Source organism: Caenorhabditis remanei, chromosome V (assembly GCF_010183535.1).
Source record: "Caenorhabditis remanei strain PX506 chromosome V, whole genome shotgun sequence".
NCBI classification, from domain to species: domain Eukaryota; kingdom Metazoa; phylum Nematoda; class Chromadorea; order Rhabditida; family Rhabditidae; genus Caenorhabditis; species Caenorhabditis remanei.
Window position 1 is genome coordinate 5,271,340 of NC_071332.1, and position 23,158 is coordinate 5,294,497.

The 23,158-nt window shown below is 38.6% G+C and overlaps 6 protein-coding genes across 6 annotated transcripts; 4 read left to right on the forward strand and 2 right to left on the reverse strand.

The window, feature by feature from the left end:
* Positions 1–35: 35 nt before the first annotated feature.
* GCK72_017421 (uncharacterized protein) lies at positions 36–444 on the reverse strand (the record flags this gene model as incomplete). Its single annotated transcript, XM_053732080.1, has 2 exons — positions 36–341; positions 394–444. 2 exons carry the CDS (start codon positions 442–444, stop codon positions 36–38), a joined length of 357 nt encoding a protein of 118 aa, XP_053580993.1.
* A 1,684-nt stretch (positions 445–2,128) lies between these two features.
* GCK72_017422 (uncharacterized protein) lies at positions 2,129–2,398 on the reverse strand (the record flags this gene model as incomplete). Its single annotated transcript, XM_003102266.2, has 1 exon — positions 2,129–2,398. The coding sequence occupies one exon, from the start codon at positions 2,396–2,398 to the stop codon at positions 2,129–2,131; it is 270 nt and encodes an 89-aa protein (XP_003102314.2).
* Positions 2,399–3,620: 1,222 nt separating this feature from the next.
* On the forward strand, positions 3,621–4,253 carry GCK72_017423 (uncharacterized protein; the record flags this gene model as incomplete). Its single annotated transcript, XM_003102270.2, has 3 exons — positions 3,621–3,695; positions 3,968–4,091; positions 4,141–4,253. 3 exons carry the CDS (start codon positions 3,621–3,623, stop codon positions 4,251–4,253), a joined length of 312 nt encoding a protein of 103 aa, XP_003102318.2.
* Positions 4,254–7,379: 3,126 nt separating this feature from the next.
* GCK72_017424 (uncharacterized protein) lies at positions 7,380–9,975 on the forward strand (the record flags this gene model as incomplete). The annotated part of the gene is made up of 8 exons (XM_003102295.2): positions 7,380–7,481; positions 7,527–7,749; positions 8,194–8,501; positions 8,547–8,660; positions 8,816–8,878; positions 9,233–9,328; positions 9,379–9,721; positions 9,788–9,975. 8 exons carry the CDS (start codon positions 7,380–7,382, stop codon positions 9,973–9,975), a joined length of 1,437 nt encoding a protein of 478 aa, XP_003102343.2.
* Positions 9,976–10,337: 362 nt separating this feature from the next.
* On the forward strand, positions 10,338–14,839 carry GCK72_017425 (uncharacterized protein; the record flags this gene model as incomplete). The annotated part of the gene is made up of 15 exons (XM_053732081.1): positions 10,338–10,376; positions 10,431–10,597; positions 10,644–10,753; positions 10,801–11,160; positions 11,637–11,762; positions 11,807–11,925; positions 11,972–12,094; positions 12,141–12,610; positions 12,667–12,745; positions 12,797–12,907; positions 12,954–13,028; positions 13,072–13,868; positions 13,914–14,106; positions 14,321–14,594; positions 14,649–14,839. The coding sequence occupies 15 exons, from the start codon at positions 10,338–10,340 to the stop codon at positions 14,837–14,839; spliced, it is 3,234 nt and encodes a 1,077-aa protein (XP_053580994.1).
* A 242-nt stretch (positions 14,840–15,081) lies between these two features.
* Positions 15,082–19,358, forward strand: GCK72_017426 (uncharacterized protein; the record flags this gene model as incomplete). Its single annotated transcript, XM_053732082.1, has 15 exons — positions 15,082–15,275; positions 15,463–15,705; positions 15,750–15,976; positions 16,022–16,147; positions 16,259–16,380; positions 16,426–16,548; positions 16,604–16,873; positions 16,917–17,116; positions 17,245–18,070; positions 18,115–18,350; positions 18,409–18,601; positions 18,648–18,822; positions 18,869–18,967; positions 19,014–19,189; positions 19,233–19,358. The coding sequence occupies 15 exons, from the start codon at positions 15,082–15,084 to the stop codon at positions 19,356–19,358; spliced, it is 3,336 nt and encodes a 1,111-aa protein (XP_053580995.1).
* Between the last annotated feature and the right edge of the window lie 3,800 nt (positions 19,359–23,158).

Consider the following 23,158-nt stretch of genomic DNA (forward strand, 5'->3'; position numbering starts at 1 on the left):
TTTGAACGTAATCCTCATACCACTTATGACCGGTGCTATTTACTTCTCCAAACTACACGAATAAATATATAATCGAACATAATTACCTTGAACGTCCAATAAGCTCTTGAAGCAAACATCATTCCGGAGGCAGGTCCTCTACTATAGATGACTACTTGATCATTGTTATTGACACCCAATAGACGGACGTATTTCTGGAAAACCTCTGGTGGGTAGAGGTCGAATTTGATGTATTCTGATTTGAAGTAGGCGGAGTCAAAGGCATAATGAGCAGCTCCTGGGATGTGCTCTGCAGCGTAGGCATCTGCTGGCATGTAAGTGGCGTCGATCACTCGGACCTTCTGAATGCAGAACAAATAAAAATTGTAATTCGAAATATATATTGCAACCCACATTCAAGTTCTGAATAAGCCATTGTGGCGTAACAAGAGAATTGGTGCTCATCGCTCTGAAATCAGGAGAGACTGGATGAGAACTGGCGGAGACTTGATTGTTAATCAACAGAATAACGGACAGAAGAGTTAGTGTACAAGGAGAAAACAGCACACACCTTTTGAATATGCTTATCATATTTCGTGTTGGCGGAATCTGTGCGTTTGGAAAATGAATCGGCGGGAAACTGCCGATTTTCTGAGTGTTTCATCGAAATTTATAGACATTTTCGAGTTTCCACTGATAAGACTCACGTAATTTCGAATTGAAGTTACAACAATCTTTTTCGAAGGTTAGAGAAATGACTAGAGACACGTTCGAAAGAAAATTGGAGAGGGATCATTAGAACTGCAGGAGACATAGACAAACAAGAAAACCATTTATTAGATTTTTATGAAGAGACGGTAGAGAACACGAGTGATGTGAAGACCAGAAGGTATTAGTGGACTGTGTACATATTTTTTGTGGGGAATTGAGGAGGGAGAGAGAGTGGAGGAGATGCATGTGGCAGAAGGGGAGAAATGTGCTGACCTAATAGATTGATAGGGAGTTTAGATAATAGGGTTTTAGAAGAAAGGGAGATAGCTGAAGTTGAATAAAGCCAAGTGTATTTTTTGGTGAATACAACAAATAATTGGATTCGGGTAATACAGTAATCTTAAAAGGGAAGTTCATGATGAGTCGGGTTGAACTTTTTCTATAAATTTGACCGTAGATAATTTCGACCCTGCTGATTCCAAAACTACAAGATAACTCCGTTCACGTGAGCAGTTGGCTTATTTTCCTTGCAGTTTTGGAATCGGCAGTTTGGAATCGGTCGAAAGTATCTAGGGTCAAATTTATAGAAAAAGTTCAACCCGACTCGTCATGAACTTTCCTTGTAAAACATATATGAACGTATTTCTTTGACAAAATCATAATGTTGTAATAAGTAAACTTGTATAGTCTCTCCTTTATCTGAAACAGTATGTTTCCAGAATTACCCATTACAGGCGTTCCAGGTTCTCTTGGGAAAGTTACTCCACAATATTGGTCACGGATTGGTGCTTGTGGAATGAAAAGTGTTCTTTCATCTCACTGATGATTATAAATTTCTGTATTCAATCCCAACAAAATGGCGAGGGCTCTAAAAGTGGTTTTTCCCTTGTGTTAAAAAATGGAAATCTGAAAACTTTAATCGACTAGACGATGACTAGTTTCCTGACTGCAAAACCTCGAATTTTCTATCTGCAAAACTATGCTTTGAAATGTTAAAAACAATATCTGAACTAAAAATGGCTACAACTAACCAAGCAGGATCCAAAAAACCATGCAATTGTTGTTTTATTTTTGTCTTATATTCTTATGACCCACTTATGGTTTCACACCATAAAATTAGTTATATTCTCTGCGCAACTGAAACATTTCTAGTTTTTCTCTTTCAAATTCTCCGGCCTGTATGTTTCAAAAATGTGATTATGTAGTTTGCTGAACAATTCAACGAACTCATAAAACATTTTTAACACTAATTTTCTCAAGTTTGAACATATTCTTTGACCTTGTTTAGAAAAGAACTATTAATCCAATCTTGTGATGTTGTTGTTGTTCCCTCTTCAAATCAGGATAAACATGACAACCAATTAAAGAAAAAAACCACTTCGTTTCAATAATATTTATTCATTTCAATCACAAGAAGAGTCAACAAAACGGTTGATTTTCAGTTATTTCTCTGTTGTCCTCCGAATCCTCCTTGTCCTCCACCCTGGTTATTCGAGTTTCCTTGTCCATTAGTCATGTTTCCACCGAAACCTCCGATTTGACCAGATAGTCCTTGTCCAATCTGAGCACCACCTCCGACTCCATTCGAAGTTGTTGAAACCTTTCCTTGGGCTCCATTTTGACCTCCATTTTGTCCATTCTTATTATTTGGAGCCGCGATGACAAGAGCAACAATTAGGATCAGGATAGTAAACTTGGTAGAGAACATAATTGAATTTGAGAATTCGATACTTTTAGTACTGCTACTCCCACTTTTATACCAAAATAGTGGTGGTGAACTTGTCTGTGAAAAAATGTAAAAATGCAAATCCTCTGTTGGTGATGAATCTGTTCGAGAACTTGGAACTATCCATGAGTCATGGACGGAATGGGGTTCCCAGCAGCGTTGGGAAATTCCGGACCGGGCCGATCCCGTTGAAATACGAAATTTTTTGAAATTGTTTGCAAAAAGGTCGAATTGTGGACTTTGTTTTTGCATATCGATAAAAACTGAAGCGTACGAGAGAATTTTGACTGTTTTATTTAAAATTTCCAAAAAATTCGAAAAAATTGCGCACATTTCTGAATCCGGGCCGGCCCGGAATTTTCCAATTTTGGTTCGCAGATTGTCGGTTTTTGATGAAAAGAGGAAAATAGCTTCACAGGTATAGTGCTGAGAAACATCTGAAAAACCAAGAAAAATATGGGAACCGTGAAACGAAATATTTGATGTTTCAAAGTCTCACTTTTGTCTTACGGAGCGCACTGTCTTCTCGATCACTCAAGACGTTCTCCAAGAAGAAATTAGGTTTTCAGATGACGCACTTCCGAGACTATCCATTACCACCTTCGCATGATCACCTATTCAATTTTCCCATTAACTTCCAGGTCACTCGTGATCCATCCCACACATATATCCAGTTTCTGACCGTTCCCATTGAAACCAGAACGTCATTTTCCCTCCCCCCACTATCATAAATCCACACGGGAAAGTGACCAAGTCACTTTCATTTTTTCCTCTGCCAGAAGATGATGATCACACATTGCAGTGTCCATTCAACCAACAATTCTCTTATTTCTTCTTCCCGCCACCGATACTTTTTTTCTTCTTCGTTTTCTTCCAATGTTTTTGATATCTCTTTTATTTCTTCTTCTTCTTCTTCCTCAAATATACTATCTCTCATTCTCTTCTGATCGAAAAAAAGAAAACAATAACAAAATAATGCCGGAATTGCGTGAGAGTGACCGTCGATCTGTACTGAAATGGCTGAAATAAAGAATCATAATTCGGTCAGCGGGGGTCCCGCGCGTCGCGTATAAAAGTGTTCTAATCGTATCAGAAGTGTCATTTCCTCCAATTTTTCAGTCGTCAATATTGATGTTCTGGCACAAGACGTTATTATTCGCCCACTCCTCTGAATTAGAAACATCTTGAAAATTTCAGAGCAAAAATGAATTCAATCTTCGTGTTCCTGGCACTCGTCTTAGCAGTCTACTCAATGCCAAATCCACCTTCATTCCCAATTGTTAGTTTATGAGGTCCCAAATTAAAAGAATCTACTCAAATCTTGGAAACAAAGTCACTTATTCTCATGTCTATCTCTCATTTCTCCTTGCCTAACCCTTGTCGGCGGTCAACACTCCGCATTCTTCTTGTCATAGAGAAGTCGGTTAACTGTCCGCCTCAATAGCTCAGTTGGGAGAGCGTTAGACTGAAGATCTAAAGGTCACCAGTTCGATCCTGGTTTGGGGCAATTGTTTTTTGCTTCCTTGCAAAAATTATTGTTCAATTTTTCAGAAAGAAATCTGTGCGGCTTACGGGGAGAAATGTGTGAGCAAACTGAATAGACGGGATTGTCCAGAAAGAATTATTGAGTGTGAGAAGTATGCGAATCAAGGAATTCGAACCACTTGGTCTTTCTGTAAGTTTGCTCTCTTTTCGTCTCGGGAACACTGACAATATATTTTCAGGCATGTTCTCCAACAACTACGATCTTTCCGCGTGCCACGAGCGTGTTCAAATCGATTACCAGATCATTCAGTCATGGATCAGCAAGGATCAATTTAAGTATCTTCCAGAATAATCTGTGTTCTTTCTGATTTATGACCAAGAAGTTTTACGAAGATCAACGGGGGAAATATATATAAATTTTGATGAGTCATCATTTCTGTAATAAATGTTCGAATAATATTTTGTTGTGATGTGATGATGTTTGTTGGTCCAGGTATAAAAAGGAGAGAACACGTGACAACGCTCGGTTTCAAGTTTTTTTGATTATTCAAACGGAAGACATTGCTGAAGATAACTACCGTATTCTCTGACCCAGAAACAACAAATCTCCAAAAATCGCGTGAATATCAGAGTTGCATGGAAGTGAAAATTTCTTATCCGGAAGTCGGAAGTGAATTTCCTTAACCGGAAGTCGGAAGTCGGAAGTCGGAAGTGAGTTTCCTTAACCGGAAGTCGGAAGTCGGAAGTTGGAAGTGAAAAAACGCCCGGAAGTCGGAAGTTGGAAGTCGGAAGTCGGAAGTCGGAATTAGATTTTTTCGCAAATATTCAAAAACTCCAAGAGAAAAGATCATAAAATTGGCGGAAATCAGTGGAAAATTAGGTTTTGGATGAAGAAAAACCAATTGTCTCTCCTTTTAGACCATTTTTTCAAGTATTTCTGCAAAATATACTTTTCGGAAATTCTGCAGTTATGGAATGACGGAAGTCGGAAGTAATATTCCTTATCCGGAAGTCTGAAGTCGGAAGTCGGAAGTGATTTTTCTTATCCGGAAGTCGGAAGTCGGAAGTCGGAATTCCATGCAACTCTGGTGAATATGTATGAAACACATTCGAATCTCAAGCTTCACGTAACCGCCCTGTGTATTCAAATACGTACTCTAAATAAAATGAATGTTCTTGCTCACTCGAAATTATTATGCTATTATTAATACCCGGTTTCCATATCAGGTTTAGTCTCGTGAGGGACCTTACCTGACCTCCAGTCACTTTTCTGTATATCTATCGTTCAATAAATTATATCAAATTTAAATTTAAATTTGTATTGCATTTTTGAAATATCATGTAACATTGCAGATACAAGACTATCAAATCATTTTCAGATTACATTATAACTCGAAAACTTCTTGACTTCAGATACAATCTAATCCTATCTGCTGAGTTCACAAGATCACATTTCTCTGAAATTCTCCAAAAAACCAAACACCGATTCCAGAAGTTTTATCGTTGCATTTTTCTCCTTTCCCATAACCATAAAACACAAAATTTCAAAATTTTTTTCATGAGAATTTTCCGAAAAAATATAAAACGTTTCGTTCGAGTATTATATATAAGTTGCAGAAGACCTCCATCACCAGTCCGGCGCCAAATGTATTATCACTTCCCGATCAACACATCCCCTCTCCGTTGATCAGATATCCGTTTTTCCGTTTCACTTTCTCTTTTTTTGCCATTCATCATTTATTGCCATCCATCGTGCCATTTTTTATCGGATTCAAAATCTAAATGCCTATTCTTTATTTGTTTTTTGATTCTCCTCTGACTTCTACTCTTTTCAAAATGAGAGCTCATTTCGAGAAGAATATTGATGATGGTTTGAGAGGACATGATCCACAAGAACAATTGGTGCCAATTGACAAAACTAAGGGGAATTTTGTGAGTGGGAAGAGTGAGTCGGTTTTCAACCAAACAACAACAAATATTCGAAGAAAAAAGATCAACGGGCACGTAGGCAATCATAGAGGGTTACTGTAGAACTTCTCGATAACTGGATAGGAATATTATAGAAGAAAGTAAAATGTCGATGAGAAATTGAGTCTGAAATATAAAAACTTTGCTCGGTTTTCTGTTTCCAAAAATGTTACCAGTACTCCAGTTCTTCTTTGGTAAGGGTCACAAGTCAATTATAAAAATCATGATTTTGAATTGCGTATCTGCAAATAGGTTTGTTGAAACATAAAATTTAGAGATAACTGTCTATAAGCTTGGTTTATTCTCCTTATCCGGTCATAATAGGCCCAATCCGCTCAGGCTGTCGTCGGAGCCTCAACTCGTTGCTATTATCTCGGGCACAGTTCTTACATCTGCGCTCCACCAAAATGGTCTTAAAAATGTCACTTTTTCTTGGAACCTCTCAATTCCACACACAATTTTCTTCGATTTCGCTAGAGCGCGGTTGCCTGCCGTGCGGATATGACCTGATGATGTGAGAAAAACGATTCCAGCCATCGCAGTATTCACAGCGTCGAGGTTGTCCTTCAGAAATACCAAGCAAATATAGGTTCAATTTCCAGAAATAACGTTCAATTTCCAGAAATAACGTTCAATTTCCAGAAATAACGTTCAATTTCCAGAAATAACGTTCAATTTCCAGAAATAACGTTCAATTTCCAGAAATAACGTTCAATTTCCAGAAATAACGTTCAATTTCCAGAAATACCGTTCAATTTCCAGAAATAACGTTCAATTTCCAGAAATAACGTTCAATTTCCAGAAATACCGTTCAATTTCCAGAAATAACGTTCAATTTCCAGAAATAACGTTCAATTTCCAGAAATAACGTTCAATTTCCAGAAATAACGTTCAATTTCCAGAAATAACGTTCAATTTCCAGAAAATGTAGGTTCAATTTCCAGAAAATGTAGGTTCAATTTCCAGAAATAACATAGCCTACCAACCATATATTGTCATTTTTGCTATTTCAGAAGCCAATGCTACATCATGCTCTGTTTCACTGTCCTCAGGCTTTTGTTCCCGGAAATCTAAATTCCTAATCTTTCCAATCTACGAACTTCTCCCAAGAAGTTCACCCGAACCTTCATCCCTTCCTCTTCAAAATCACATGAACCCATCTAGTTTGCGTGCCCTGTTATTTTGCCACCTCCAACTGCTCAACTCCCACAAAACATCTCTCCATGATTCTCTCTGTATTTTTTCCTCCTCGCCCAAAAATTCTCGACGATCTGTTTGCCAGTTGTCACCTCCTCATCATCGCCCTTCTCTCTTCTCTTCTTCGTGCCAAGATTAATTGGCCTCACTTCATCAACCAATCTTGTGGGGGCACCGCCCATTTTCACTCCGCATCGCATGCATCCACTCCATTCATTTTACCAGTCATTCTTCAACAGAGCATATCTTCTTCTTCTTTTTTTCTTTCCTTTTTTTTTGAAAAAGAGCAAACAACATTTGTTTTTTGATCAGGATGCTGAGGACCCTCGTTCTTCTATCATCCGTGGCAATCTTGTCGACATGGGCGGTCAAGTGTAAGTACGACAATCAAGATTTGGACAACAATCAGATTATTGTGAGTTCACAATCCAATAAAATTTTCAGAGCAAATTATTTCCAGGTCGTCCAAAACGCGTTCAGAATCAAGTGTCTCACGGAGGACAACGGATCGTGGAAGACTGAAATCGTCGGATGTGTTGCTCCAGATGGTACTGAAATCGACGCCGGACAGAAGAAAGAAGTTGGAGATAAGGTTCATGAGTGCGTCAAGACCGAGGGAGGACAAGTCTCGTTGAAGGAGTCAAAGGGACGTTTGGCTGCTTGTCCAGGAGGACAGAAGAATGGTTAGTCCGAATGGGAGTGGGCATATGAACGTTTATTCAAAAATAGGTAGCCATCACATATTATTTTGTCGAAATCCTTCTTGTTCAGCTTCAATTCCAGCTCGGCCATTTGAGTTTCCTAGTTCACTGTTCCCACCAGGTTTTCCTTGTCCATTCTGAGCACCACCTCCTATAGAATTAGAAGTTATTGAAACCTTTTCTTGGCCTCCATTCTTATTATTTGGAGACGCGACGACAATAGCAGTTATTAGGAGCAGGATAGTGAACTTGGTAGGGAACATAATTATAAATGAATATGAGAATTTGACTTATATTTCAGCTTTTATACCAAATAGTGGTGGTGAACTTGGTTGCGAATGTTATTGAAATGTTTCTGAACATTGTGGAGAGAGAAAAAGTTTTCAATGATCTTTTCTGTCTGTGATAACTAAAGAAGATTTCCAGGAGAGGAATGGCAAGAGAAGTCGTTCAAATTCCGTTGCGGAGACGGCGGAGTTGTCAAGTTCATCGCATGCGTTGGACAAGACGGAAGTGTCATCAACTCTGGGGAGACTGGAAAGATTGGAGGATTCGATGTGAAATGTTTGCAACACGCAAATGGTACTATCACAATGCAAGCTGCCAACGACCCGAAAAGCTATGAATGCAAGGCTAAGGATGGATCCATGAAGAAGAACGGAGAAGAGTACATTGAGGGAAATTTCGTGAGAAAGTGTGCCGATTATGGACAAGGAAAGATTATTGGATGCTATGTAAGTTTGATAATTATATATTTGTGTTTAACAAATATTATATAGGCTGAGAGCGTTGGAAACACTATCGGAGTCAACCAGAACGTCACGGCTGGAGACGTGATCTACAGTTGCAAACAGGACGGATCCAACTACAGCTTCAAGACCTACAACCTCAAGGCAAACTAGTCATTTTATCGTTCCTTTTTTTGCAATATGAAAAATAAAGTTTCGGTTTGCACTGTTTGGTTCTATCAGTTGTACGTGACACGTCTTGTTGAATGCATGCATGTTTCAGATTTTATAGCTAGTAGTCGCTAATTTCAGAATTTCAGGCACCTGTCGTATACTCGATGTGTGAACAAGACGGAAAGCAGTACAAAAATGGATCTACTTTTGTGAGTTTAAGATAGATTTACAGAGAGTCAAAAGTGGAATGGAAAAATCACAAATCACGAATTATTCTTTTCGGAAATTCAGAAAATTTCGGAAAACCGATTTTTCACGGCCAAAACCAATAAATATACAGTAAAAACTAAAAATTTGTAAATTTTGCCAGTTTCTTTTGATTCCGCACAAAATCCTCTTTTTATCATCATGAAAATATATGGAACTTCGGAAATTTCGGGAAAAAAAGTTTTCCGAATTTCTCGGAAAACGGAAATATCTGAAAGTTCCAAAAAAAATTCGGAAAATCTCCGACGGAAAACACTTTCCGTTGCGTTCATTCCTGTTACCTATCCAATCTTAAGATCTCGAGAGAATCCTTCCGTATGAAATGTGTGACTTTCAAAAACTTGACCTCTACTCTTGAAGTTGTCTCCTGTATCACTCCGGCCGGTGTTGAGGTTGGTTTGGCCTCCTTCCTTTTAATTGGATAATTGTTTCTTTTAAACAGATTGCTATCGGTACCCAATTGGAAGAGGGAGATAGGGTATTCGAGTGTACATCTGGCAATGTTACGTTGAAATCTACACCTGGACAGACTGGAAAATGCAGAGGAACTTATAAAGTTGGAGAGGAATGGGTTGAGGATTCATTCAAGTTCGCTTGTGAGCCATATGGAAAGATTATTATCAAAAGTTGTGTCACAAAAGAAGGAACTGAAATTCCACTGGGAGATGCTAAGAGAGTTCCAGCTGGATATGCAATGGAATGTGTCATCGTCAATGGACACGTGGCTCTTCAAACTGCAAAAACTTTCGACTGTGAGACTGGAACAGGGGAGACTAAGAAATTCGGTTAGTACGTTTTCTAAGAAAAAATCACAGCTAATCATCACGACCTTTTCATCCAACATTTTCCAGGAGAAACATGGAATGAGGGCAATTTCGTCCGCCGTTGCGCCAACCACGGAGTCTCTGAGATCATTGGATGCTACGTGGATAATGTGGGATCCGTTGGACTCAACCAGAACTTGACTTCTGGAGATCTCCTCTATTTGTGCATTCACCAGAATGATCAGTTCAAATTTAGAACTTTGAGAGCTCAATAAGATATTTATATTTTATTTTAATTGCTTTTTGCTTGCTGAAAATGTAATCTTATTTAATTTTTATCATTCTTATATATTATTTAATAATCCTTCGACAGTTTTCGTAATAAATATTGCTTCCGCAGAAGTCAAAAATCACAAAAATTGTTCTTAGACCCCTCGTGGCCTCTAGTTGAAATTAATTTGTTTTTTTTCTGATCTCGCACAAATTTGAGCTCAAGTTCATTATAGGACTCCTTTCCGGACTCTGCTCCAAGACAATAAAAAAGTGAACTTGAGAGGAGAAGACCAGAAAAGTCTAAACCTGATGTACGGCTTCTCACTTTTATAAATCACGTCGTGAGAGAATTTTTTTGAAAAATATGGGCTGGTTTCGACTCGTCTTTTCTGTTCTAACAGTGGTTAGTTTTGATTTTTTTACTCAGATATTCTCAGTTCTTGGTACAACCTTTCAGACCTTGGTACAATCCCAAACTCGTCAGATTTTAAAAGTAGGATTACTATTTGTCCAAAATGTGACTTCGTTGGAAGTTGGAATTGGGTACCGTACTTCTGCTTCTGCGGTTTTGGTTACAAGAGATAGAATACGGGCGGAACATTTATTGGACAGTTTTGATTTTGAGCAAGTTTTTATTGACAGTACTTTTATGTGTTCAATGTTCATTCAGATTTATATCCGAGTTTGATGAATGTGATGAGGTTCAAGCAGCTGGAAAAACGGTGGATCTCCTTGCAGTAAGGAATGTCGACGTTATCTTTGGTCCTACTTGTTCTCGTCGTTTGTTATCTTTTTCCTGTTTAGTTAATTCCATTTCACTTTTCCAGCTGCAATCGCTGCATCTGGCCTAGCTGCCTACTACAACATACCAATATTTGAGTGGGGACTTACCACATCATTAGATTTGACATATCGTGCCCGATTCCCCACTACAGTTCCATTTTCCATCAACTCGTTCAGCCTTGCTCTGGCGATACGAGGGTTGATGAAAGAGTTCGAGTGGGATCAGTTCGCTTTTATGTATTCAAATGACGGAGATGAAGAAAAGTGTGAATCGCTGAAAAATGATATACAGACTGTCGCTTCTTTGCATAACGATATCACACTGGCGTTCACTTATCAAATTGCTTCGAAGAGTTTGGTGGATATGAGGGAGGCTGTTAAGATTGTGAAGCAGCGAGGGAGAAGTATGAAAACAGAAAAAAAGCTTATCAACTTGGTAGTTTTTAGTGGAAAATGACCAACTTTGACAGTGTATTTCGATGTCACCTGATTGTCCGATGGATTATATTTTGTATGGGTTGAACAGAGCAAAAGTAGCACATAATTTTTGTAGTTGACCATTTTTTTGTAGGACCACTTCCATGAAAGTTACAGGTAATCAAAGGCATTTCTCCCTGAAACCTCGAAATTTTGGAGCTTTTCACTTTGACTACCTGTAACGTTCAAGGTAGTGTCCATACGAAAAAATGGTCAACTACAAAAATTATGTGATATTTTTGCTCTGTCCAACCCATGCAAAACAAAATTCGTCGAATAATCAGGTGACACCGAAATACACTGTCAAAGTTGGTCATTTTCCACTGAAAAAAACCAATGGTAATTGGTTTTGGCTTTTTGAGCGGTACTTTACTTAGAATATCCAAATCCAATAAATTTATAGTTATTGTGACATGTGTCCCTGCTGGAAATGGATCAAAAAAGACAATCATGCAAGCAGTCACCGCAGAAGATGCGAATACAAGTGAATACGTTTACATCATGGCAGAGACCAATTCGAGAGGATTTAGTGAGTTGGAACAAGATAGAACAAAAACGTCCTGCTTTTTCCAGTTGTTGACGACTTTGGTGGCGAGTGGCATTATTTATGGGAAGGGTCTTCAAATAGTGTCAATGGACTTTCTGTGGAAGAATCGAGAAAATCAATGACAAATCTTCTTTTTCTTGTTGACGTGAGCGATACATACTTCCCAATAATCTCTATCATATAGTTTTCAGAACATGGGAATGAATGAAGAAGTGACTCCTCAATACTTGAATTTCTCGAGTCTAGTTATTCAAATGATGAAGGAACCACCGTTTTATTGTGTTGAAGACTGTACTGATGCTAAGTATTCTTCTGTAATTAAGAATAGCTAATGTCAATTATAAATTTAATTTTTTTTAGGTTGCAAAATACGCTGGGCAGCTTGCTGACGCATTCTATGCATACGCAGTCGCAGTAAACAGAACTCTTACAGCAAACTCTACAGCGAATTATAGAAATGGGTCACTGATTCTGGAAAATATTGCAATGACATTCCAAGGAGTCGGTGGAGGCGATGTGGTAGTCGATCCAGACTCGGCGCGTCGCTCTTTGATCTACTTCATCGGTCTAAATTCGTCTCTTCTTCCTCAAACATACGCTAGACTCTTGATAAATAATCAATCCACTGAATTCATAAAATACTACGAAAATGAGTCGAAAGATGTGTGGAATGGAGGAGAACGGCCGAGTGCGAGACCAACTTGTGGGTTTACAGGAACAGAGTTTCCTGCGAATTTTGTGAGGGACTATCTGGCTATCACAGTTGTTATTTTTATTTTCATCATTTTTGCGATTCTTGCTGCAATCGGAGGTTTGTTGTACGCTATAAGGTGAGTGGTGATTTGGAGTGGGCATAAGTCTCTAACATTTCTAACGAAAATTTAAGAATGAGACAAAAAGAAATCGAGAAGCAAGATCTATTATGGCAAGTTGGGTTTGCGGAGCTCCAAGTTATACAAAAGAAGGTTCAATTAATTTCAGAAGCTATATATTTTTTATTACTTTTTTCTGTTAAGTCTCGCGCGGAATCCAGTCAGCGTTCATTTGCAAGCGGTCCATCTACTTCTACAAAACTTACAATAGAAAGCAGGAAGGAAACATCACGATACTTATTTTATGTTTGCAGGGTGAGATTCATCCTCTTGTTAGTTTACTCATCACCACTTATTTCAGAACGAAATAGTTGCTGCGAACAAACATGAATTAAGAATTTTGCTGACAGAAGAAAACAGAGTACAAATGAGACAGGTACTATTCCATAGTCTGACTCTCTCTAACGTGGAGGTTTCAGATGAGAATATTAGACCACGAAAACATGAATAAGACCCTTGGGATTTGTCTGAATGGTCCCCAGCTTCTATCCATCTGGAAGTACTGCTCAAGAGGTTCTCTGTCAGATGTGATCAGTAAAAGTTCAATGCAAATGGATAACTTCTTCATGTTTTCTCTAATACGTGATATTGCAAATGGTCTTGGATATATTCACTCGTCGTTTCTAGAAGTACATGGACATCTCACTTCTAGAAGTTGTCTTATTGATGATCGGTGGCAAATCAAAATTTCGGATTACGGCTTCAGCTTCCTTAGGGTTCATGACCGGATTGATAAGCAAAAGATGCTCTGGATTGCTCCTGAACTGCTACGAGAAGAATGGAGTGAGAGAACACAAGAAGGAGATGTCTATAGCTTTGCAATTGTATGCGCCGAGTTACTAACCAGATCATCTGCGTTTGATATTGAGAATCGGAGAGAGACTGAAGAAGAAGTAATTTATAACTTAAAGAAAGGTGGATTCAACGCACCTCGTCCATCATTAGACGTTGACGAATCATTGGAGACAAATCCAGCATTATTGCATTTAGTCAGAGACTGTTGGACGGAGAAACCATCGGAGAGGCCAACAATAGAGCAAGTGAAGAGTCAGCTGAAAAGTATGAGCAATGGGAATAAGAGGAATCTAATGGATCATGTATTTGATATGTTGGAGACGTATGCATCAACATTGGAGAATGAAGTATCTGAAAGAACAAAAGAGTTGGTGGAGGAGAAGAGGAAATCAGATGTATTACTGTATAGAATGTTGCCAAAGTTAATCGAAAGCACTTTTCAAGTTTTAAAAAGTTCAGTTTTCAGAAGTATCGCAGACAAGTTAAAATCTGGAAACGTGATTGAGCCGGAAACATTTGAACAAGCTACAATATTCTTTTCGGATGTTGTCCAGTTCACTACTTTAGCCAGTAAATGTTCTCCATTACAAGTTGTGTCACTTCTAAATGAGTTGTATACAGTCTTCGACAGCATTATTGAAAAACATGATGTTTATAAGGTATGCGACCCACCGTACTCTGTTACCCAGTAGTTTTTTTCATTTCACACCCAATCCTTTCTCATCAGATTGTGAGGTTTCGTGCTATTCTGTAGTGATTATCAATGATCCGTTACAAATGGATTACGGTAGTCTATTGCTCCTTGATTCCGTTAAACCTTATTAGACAGAAGGATTATGCTATGCATCAATGAGACCACATTTTGTTCTTCAGGTGGAAACAATTGGTGATGGATATCTTTGTGTGTCTGGACTACCGCATCGCAATGGAAATGAACACATTCGTCATATTGCGAGAATGGCAATTGAATTCATTTCTAGCTTAAGCACATTTCGTATAGGTCATATGCCAAATGAACGGATAAATTTGAGAATTGGAATTAACTGTGGTTCGGTGGTTGCTGGTGTTGTAGGTCTTACAATGCCTCGTTACTGTCTTTTTGGAGATTCGGTTAATACAGCAAGTCGTATGGAGAGTAACGGAAAACGTGAGAATAGAGGGTCTCAGGAAACAAAAGAAACGTACGATTTTTCTATTCCAGCTGGAAAAATCCATGTGTCATTGGAAGCTAACAGAATGATCACACAAGGAGGATTCCAAACTGAATCTCGAGGCGAAGTGATTATCAAAGGGAAAGGAGTCATGGAGACATTTTGGCTGTTGGGAGAGGATACTCATGTAAAAACAAATTTGAAAAACATTGCTGAGAATCATTACTCATCAGAATTATGACTCTTATCAGTGATCACTCTTTTCGCTGTTTTCATGATCGCATTTGATTCTGATGACTTTTCTTTTTCTAAAAACTTGTAAAAAGATGTCTAATGAAGATTGATATTTGCCGCCTAATCCCTCTTTTTTCGTGAAGAGACCAAAGCAGTACTCATCACTATAATCAAAATATATATTGAGAGGTTTCGTTAGATTCCCCCTCTCTGATTCCAGTTTTTATTTCATTATATCTTTTCAACACCATGATTCTTTTGTTTTTTCTTCTACCGTATTTTGCTGGTGGACAGTTCACAAAGCAAATAAAAGTTGGTTTGTTGTTCTCGAAAGATGCACCGTCTACGATGAGAGCCGTTGGCTATCGGACTTCTGCTTCGGCGGTTTTGGTGGCAAGAGATAGGATTAGAGAGGAACATTTGTTGGATGAATACGATTTCAAGTTAGTTTTTTCTTCTTCTTGCTAGAGAAATGGTTTCGCAGACTTTGATTTTTGTTTTATTGAACGTGAATGTATGTAGAATCCTGGGCCTTAATGGCGTCTTTGTTAACCCAAAACAACTAATTACTGAGCATCAAGAAATTTGATACGAAATTCGTTTCCTGAAGGGACACCAAAAATCTTCCAGCTTCACTGTAAAATTCGATGAATGCTCTGAAAGTCTTGCCGCTGGAAAAACTGTAGAACTCATCAACGTCGACGATGTCGACGTGATAATCGGTCCAACTTGTAACCGTGCTGGAGTATCTACTGCCTCACTTTCAGCCTATTACAACGTTCCAGTTTTTGAATGGGGTCTTACCACGACAGCTGACATTGGAAACTTCAGTAGATATCCTACTACAGTAACACTGTCGTTGGATACTCACAGGTACACTTGTGTGATGAGTTATTTGCATTCAGTGAGCTTTTCAGCATGGCGATTGGAGTTCGGGAAGTTTTGCAAAGATTCGATTGGGACGAATTCGTATTTGTTTATTCAAACGATGGAGACGAGGAAAAATGTGCTGCGATGAAAGATGACATGGAGAAGATGTCAATTGAATATGCAGATACCACATTAGCTTACATGTATCAAATCCAAACAGTCACTATGGATTCGTTGAAAAGGGCTTTGAAGGAGATTTCGAAGAGGGGGAGAAGTAAGTGAAGGTGCAACAATTCTTCAATGTTTGAGTAAATTACAGTCGTTGTCACATGTTTTGCTGGCGGGAAAGGATTCAAGAAGGCTTTTGTATCCGCTACAGTACTCGCAGAAATGTCTAACGATGAATATGTTTACATATTCGCTGAACCCCAGTCCAGAGGCTTTTGTGAGTGAGAATATATATGTAGCCGTTTTTATAAAAATTAAAATTAGTTAGGCGAACTCTAGCTAGCCTTGAACTTGTAATACCCCCATAATGTTGAAGATAGTAATTCAGATGTTGATGAGGCAAATGGTGGACTACACTACTCTTGGGATGATAGTGATGGAAGTTTTGTGACTGGTCTTACTACTGACCAGATTCGAGCAGCTTATGGACGAGTACTGTACATTTGTGATGTAGGTTTAAAACTTGGTGCAGCCAGTCTAATCGAGTGTTTTTAGAATATGGGAGAACCACCGACGAAAACTCCAGAGTTTTTAAATTTCACAACCCAAGTTATTGAAAGAATGTCCGAGCAACCATTCAACTGTGTACAGGATTGTGCAAATTCTACCTATAAAGTTGTGAGTTGTGTTTTCGATGAAGTTGACTCAAATTGAAAACCCTATAATATTTCAGTCCGCTACCTATGCCGGTCAATTGTTTGATGCGTTCTACTCCTATGCAGTGGCTCTCAACAAGTCTCTTGCAATGAACCCATCAGCCACCGATCTGAAAAATGGTTCTTTGATTATGAGCAGCATTGGTATGACGTTTAGAGGTGTCGGTGGATCCTCAGTAACCCTGGATGAGACTGGAAGTCGGATTGTTCAAGTTTACATGTTTGCAATGAACTCTTCTCTCCTTCCGTACATTGCTGCAAGCCTTTTAGTGAATGGAAACCAAGTGGTAAGCTTTGTTTATTGGTAGCAAATCTTAAAATAGCTTTCAGGAGTACACACCATTCTACAGTAGTGAATCCGTACTATGGAAAGGCGGAGTCAGACCGAAGTCTCGTCCGATATGTGGATTCTCTGGAAACGAGTGCCCTCCGGATTTCGTGAAAGACTATCTCATCTATACCATAATCGCCGCTTTGATTGTTATTGCAGCTTTGTTGGCGGGATGTGCGGGGCTTCTTTATACAATTCAGTGAGTTCTTGGGTGATATGACATTTGGTGTTATTGTTTGAGAATAATGATGGGTTAGTCATCTTATTACAAAGGAGAAGAATAACAACCACGAGTGATTCATACTTTGATGAAGATAAGGTTTTCAGCATGAAAAAGAAAGAAATGGAGCGTCAGGATCTGCTATGGCAAGTTCCGTTCATCGAACTTCAACAGATCCAATCGAAATCCAAAGCTGAAGCAAGTATGCATTCATTTGCAAGTGGGCCATCTACATCTACAAAAATTACGATTGAAAGCCGTTCCGAGACCACAAATTTCATATTCTACTATTACAAGCAAGACATCACAGCAGCCAGAAAACATGACCTGATTCTCATGTTTGACACAAATGAAAAAGCAGAATTCAGGCAAATGAGAAACTTTGACAATGATAACCTGAACAAGTTTATTGGACTCTGCTTGGATGGACCACAGTTGCTATCACTATGGAGATTCTGTTCGAGAGGATCACTTTCAGATGTGATCAGCAAAAGTTCAATGCAAATGGACAGCTTCTTTATGTTCTCTCTAATCCGCGATATTTCAAATGGTTTATCTTTCATTCATAACTCTTTCTTGAAGTATCATGGACATTTGACATCCCGATGTTGTCTTATCGATGATCGGTGGCAAATTAAAATTTCTGGTTACGGTTTAAAAGCAGTGAGAACATTTGAGAACCCGAAGAAAGAAGATTTGCTATGGACGGCACCGGAACATTTGAGGAATGAGAGTGGAGAGAAGACATCTGAAGGAGATATTTATAGTTTTGGTATCATTTGTTCGGAGATTCTCACAAGATCGTCTGCTTTTGATTTGGAGAACAGAAAAGAGAAACCAGATGTTATAATTTATCAAGTGAAGAAAGGAGGTCACAATCCAATGAGACCGTCTTTGGAGACAAGTGAGACAGTGGAGATTAATCCGGCATTGGTAGGTTTTGAGTGCGGGGGAAACATCATTAAATGCCTTTTCAGTTGCATCTAATTCGGGACTGCTGGACAGAGAGACCATCGGAGAGACCATCCATCGAGCAAGTACGCAGTCACTTGAATGGAATGAGAGATGGCAGGAAATCCAATTTAATGGATCATGTGTTCAACATGTTGGAAACTTACGCATCAACTCTCGAGGAAGAAGTATCGGATAGAACCAAAGAACTTGTTGAGGAGAAGAAGAAATCGGATGTTTTGTTGTACAGAATGTTGCCAAAGTGAGTGTTTTATTTCAGAGAATTGGCCTTTGGAAACTTAAACTGAAAACTATTTCAGAATGGTAGCAGACAAACTGAAGCTAGGACAAACTGTCGAACCTGAGACTTTCGAGCAAGTCACGATATTCTTTTCGGATGTTGTTCAGTTCACCACGCTGGCTGGGAAGTGTACTCCACTACAAGTTGTTACGTTGTTGAATGACTTGTACACGATTTTCGATGGTATCATTGAGCAGAATGATGTGTATAAGGTTACCAAAGCATGCGGTTGCTATGATTGCAAGAAATATTTTATAGGTTGAAACAATTGGAGATGGTTACCTATGTGTATCCGGATTACCCCATCGTAATGGAAATGAACATATCCGCCATATCGCTCGGATGGCTTTAGGGTTTCTGTCGAGTCTACAATACTTCCGAGTGCAGCATCTACCAGCAGAAAGAATCAATCTGAGAATCGGAATCAATTGTGGTATGAAACATTCTGAAGAGGGCAACTAAAAGTGTTTTTATTTCAGGATCCGTGGTTGCTGGTGTAGTTGGACTCACAATGCCTCGTTATTGTCTCTTTGGAGATGCAGTAAATACAGCGAGTCGGATGGAGAGTAATGGGAAACGTGAGTTACCTTAAACATTCAAGTATTTCTATAACTTGTGTTTCAGCTGGTCAAATTCATGTCACTGCTGAAGCTAACAAAATGCTGACTCAAGTGGTCGGAGGGTTCAAAACAGAATCTCGAGGTGAAGTAATCATCAAAGGGAAAGGGGTCATGGAAACCTTCTGGTTATTGGGAGAAGAATCTGGATTGAGTGTTTCAGCGCAGAGAAAGAAGACACCTGTGAGTATTGAGAATCTCTCTGATTTCAATTTCAAAATTTCAGGAAGAACCGCCACGTCGGCAATCAGTGAGAAGCATTTCTCCGATAATTGAGAAAAATGTAGAAAAGGAAGTGGCGAAAGGGCTGTACACGGAGTACAAAGATATCAATAATGGGAATGAGATGTGATAATAAATAATTTATTTATTTTTTGAGAGGGGATCAAAGTAATAAAGATTTGTATAAAGAAGGAGTTCAGTAGAACATTATCTATGTTTAAAGAGTATGTACAAGCGAGTCAGGCGCACCGTGGCGCGGTGAAAGATACTTTATAATCACGTTCATAACTGTAGGTAAACTATATGAAAGGTGTTGTACTGATGTTAAATCTAATTCATTGACTCGCCCAAAACCTCCATTACTGTACCTGACGTTTACAGTCTATAGACACTTCCAGTTTTTGGCAAAACTCCAGTCATAATCAGGCTATATTTATTCCGTACTGCAAATTTTTTTGCCCAAAAAAGTCTGAAGCTCCGACTATTTGTCTATCCTATCCCTCTCATAAAATCTCGGAATTTCTAAACTACTACTACTACTACTTATCCAAAGCGAATTCAGTGTGGACTGCCACACTTCTGCAATACCATAAAAACTCGGCTCTTCTCACTCCACCCACATTTTATGACTGCACATCTAAAACACAGCCTATTTCATCGACCAAAAGTTTTTTAGTTCCCTCCATCCCATCCCTCCCCCACTCATCATCATCATCATTTTCATCGACACCAACAACTTTGTGTGTGTGTGTGCTCAGGGGCCATCATCATCACCATCATCATCTTCATGAAACGTAATTTGGGAGGAGCGGTCTCCCGGAGAAAAAGCAGAAGGAAAGAGAAGGAGCATCTACTATTTTGGCTAGTCCTCCTCCCCTTCCATTTCTTCTTTCTCCACGACGAGGTTCATCATCATCATCATCATCTGTCCCCTGTGCTTCTGCTTCTTCTTCTTTCTTCATTCTCCAAATAACCCATTTTCCACCTATCCGAGCACACACACCCCTTCTTCGTGCTCCATCTATCTCCATTTCTTTTTCTTCTTCTCCTTCTTGTCCACCGACAAACTTACTCCGTCTATTCCATTTCCATTTCGTTCTCCTTCTCAAGGAGGCGACAACTCGACGTACTCGATCACATTCATCACCTTCTACATTTTTCTCGTATTTTGTCTATTCTTTGTTATCCAACATCACCTCTTGACGTGGCACGAAAAGATCCGAATGTCAGACTTGATCTATCAAAAATCGAGACTTAAGATCTTCGATTGTGTACCCATTCCCAAACGTTTATGGATCTAATTGTTCGATCTCCCACCCCTTCGGCTTAACATCTCTTTTACATTACGCTATGTGGGAAGCCTTTGCTAGATGATTTCACTGAGATACCTTTATGGAAGGTTTATTTGACAGAAATGACTATAATAATATTGTATGTTTATTAATCATTAATCTTTAAAACGAATATATAAATGCTGCATATTTTGATAGTTTTCTTCTGCAGTTGTTTTTTTCATGTACTGTCATGACACACCTGCCAGTAGCTTTTTTCTAATAAACTTATAAGCATACTTGCAAACCGGGTAAACATGGGCCGAAACGTGCCAGCTCGTAACTCGCTTAAAAGAAAAAGTTTTGAGCTGAAAAATTTACCAAAATGTAGATCTCGGCCAGTTCTATGTCACTGACCTACTACAGACCGGATAGAAATTTGTTAATGGGCCGAGCTAGAAAGACTTTTTTGACCATTTCCGTGGTTGTGACACTTTATCCGGACCGTGGCATATTAACGACAAGCCATCCGACCCGTAGCAGGTCACGGATATAGAACTCTACATTTTGGTATATTGTTTAGCCCATAGAATTGCCTTTTAAGCAAGCTACCCGTGTTGGCCCGTTTTGCCCCGGTTCGCAAGTATGCTTACATACACAATCATCACTACTTTATTTTTATTTTTAGACTAACTCGTGATTAGAGTAAGCTTGTCCAATTTGCATGTTTGTTTCACATATTATACAGTTTCCATCAACAGAGTTTCAGCATTATTTGATTTGTCTGTATGTACTGGGAATTTATCTACTACCACAGTTATTATCTGACATTTTCGCTTTAAGATCTCAGACTTTCCACGAGGAACTTTTTCTTTTGAATGATGACTTTCCACCCTCACTCTTGATTGTTATTCACTAATTGAATCAAGTCATTCTTCTGCAAGAATTTCGTTTCCTGATACCCACTGCATCCAAATGAAAGTTCCCATTTGAAAACAATGCTGAAATTCCCATGTCTTGAGTACTCGAATTCTCAAATTCTCCATCTTCCAATCTCAATTTAAAAATAATCTTTCATTTTCAGTTTCCTTGTTGGATTATTAAAAGTTTTATTTTGTTTTCGATGGCCTGAGCTTTCATGATCATCCAAAAAAATCTACTGGGAAACAAATATAGACAAAATAGCCACTCCCGAGAAAAAAAGAAAGCGGAGCTGTAGTTTATGACCATCTATTTCTATGGCACCAAAATGTGAATCTGACGAATATGATGAAGCTTCTTTTTATTCTGCTTTTCGAATATATCCACTTGTTGCATAACAACAACTTTTATGTGTTCGACGAATTTTTTTTGACTTTTTCGAGGTATTGTGTTCGTGTTTTTTTCTCCAACTCATCGAAACAAGATTGAAATCAGAATGATCAGGAGAAGCCTAGCCTTGTTAGGGTACTCAAATTATTTCAAGTAATTTATGAAATTCCTGAGTAGGATGTTCTTTGGTATTTAGTATCAGTATGCTAGGAATTTTCAGAAAAAGTTATGTCATCTGACCGGCAACGTGATTACTGTAATAATTTCTTGCCCATTTTGGCTGAACCAAGATATCTAGAAACCCTTATGATAAAAGAGTCATCAGAAACCTAAATTTTCTAAACAACTTTATTCTCTCTCTCTTATCTATCGAAAATCACAAGTCAATGAGGAACAATAGTATTCTATCATCACGACGGGGCGGTCGATTTCAAGTGCTCAAAGACAATTGAATTGCAAAATGGAGCACAAAGAGAAAAGAGTCCCTTCTTTTTTTCTCTGAGTCACTTTGCGTATGTAAATTGAGAGGACTTTCAATTGAATTTTGGGTAACGGAGATGGGGCACAGAATAGGAAGAAATAGATCACAAATTGTTGCGTGTTCCTTCTTAAGAAAAAATAGATTGTTTTTAGAGGTTTATACTTTTCAGCTGTGATTGCATATTTTTTTGTTAGTAAATAGGTGGGGTGTTAGAAAAATGGTTTATTTTTATTTGTAGTTTCCATCCAAGAGGTATCAAAGCTTCTTAGCTGTGCAAATAAGAAGATAAGGAGACAACCAAATTCCAGACTTCGATACTTGTTTTAATCATTATTGTCGTCTCGAAATAAAAACAGACTTCCAGTAGAAGCTTTCAAAGAAGATATTCAAGTTACTAAATATCGGCTTCTTAAATTACAATTTTCTTACTGTCAATCCTTTCTTTAGTGTTTGTTACAACCGTAATTATTTTTACGGGTATTTTAGCAAGTCTGTATATTTTCCGAAATCCCAATTTATACCAACTTTCTGATAGAGATACAGACCAACTACAATAAATTTTTAGATAAAGTTACCAGCTAGGTTTGTCGCGCGTTTGACGCATTTTCTCGCGGCTACGAAACTTGCATTTAAAAAACTCTTCTCTTAAGCATAAACGAAAATACAGGTAGGGTCGTATCATCCCGTAAAAACTGTATTATAACGACACCTGCAATAGAACTGCATCCGCATCCAGGCTCAAAAATTTGAAGCAGTCCGAACATTTTTTTGCGATATGAGGTACGGTATGCAAAAGCTGTGCGAACACCGCGCGGTGCCCAACGGCTTTTTTCTTTGAAAATTATTTTGAATTATGTTTTTTTTACT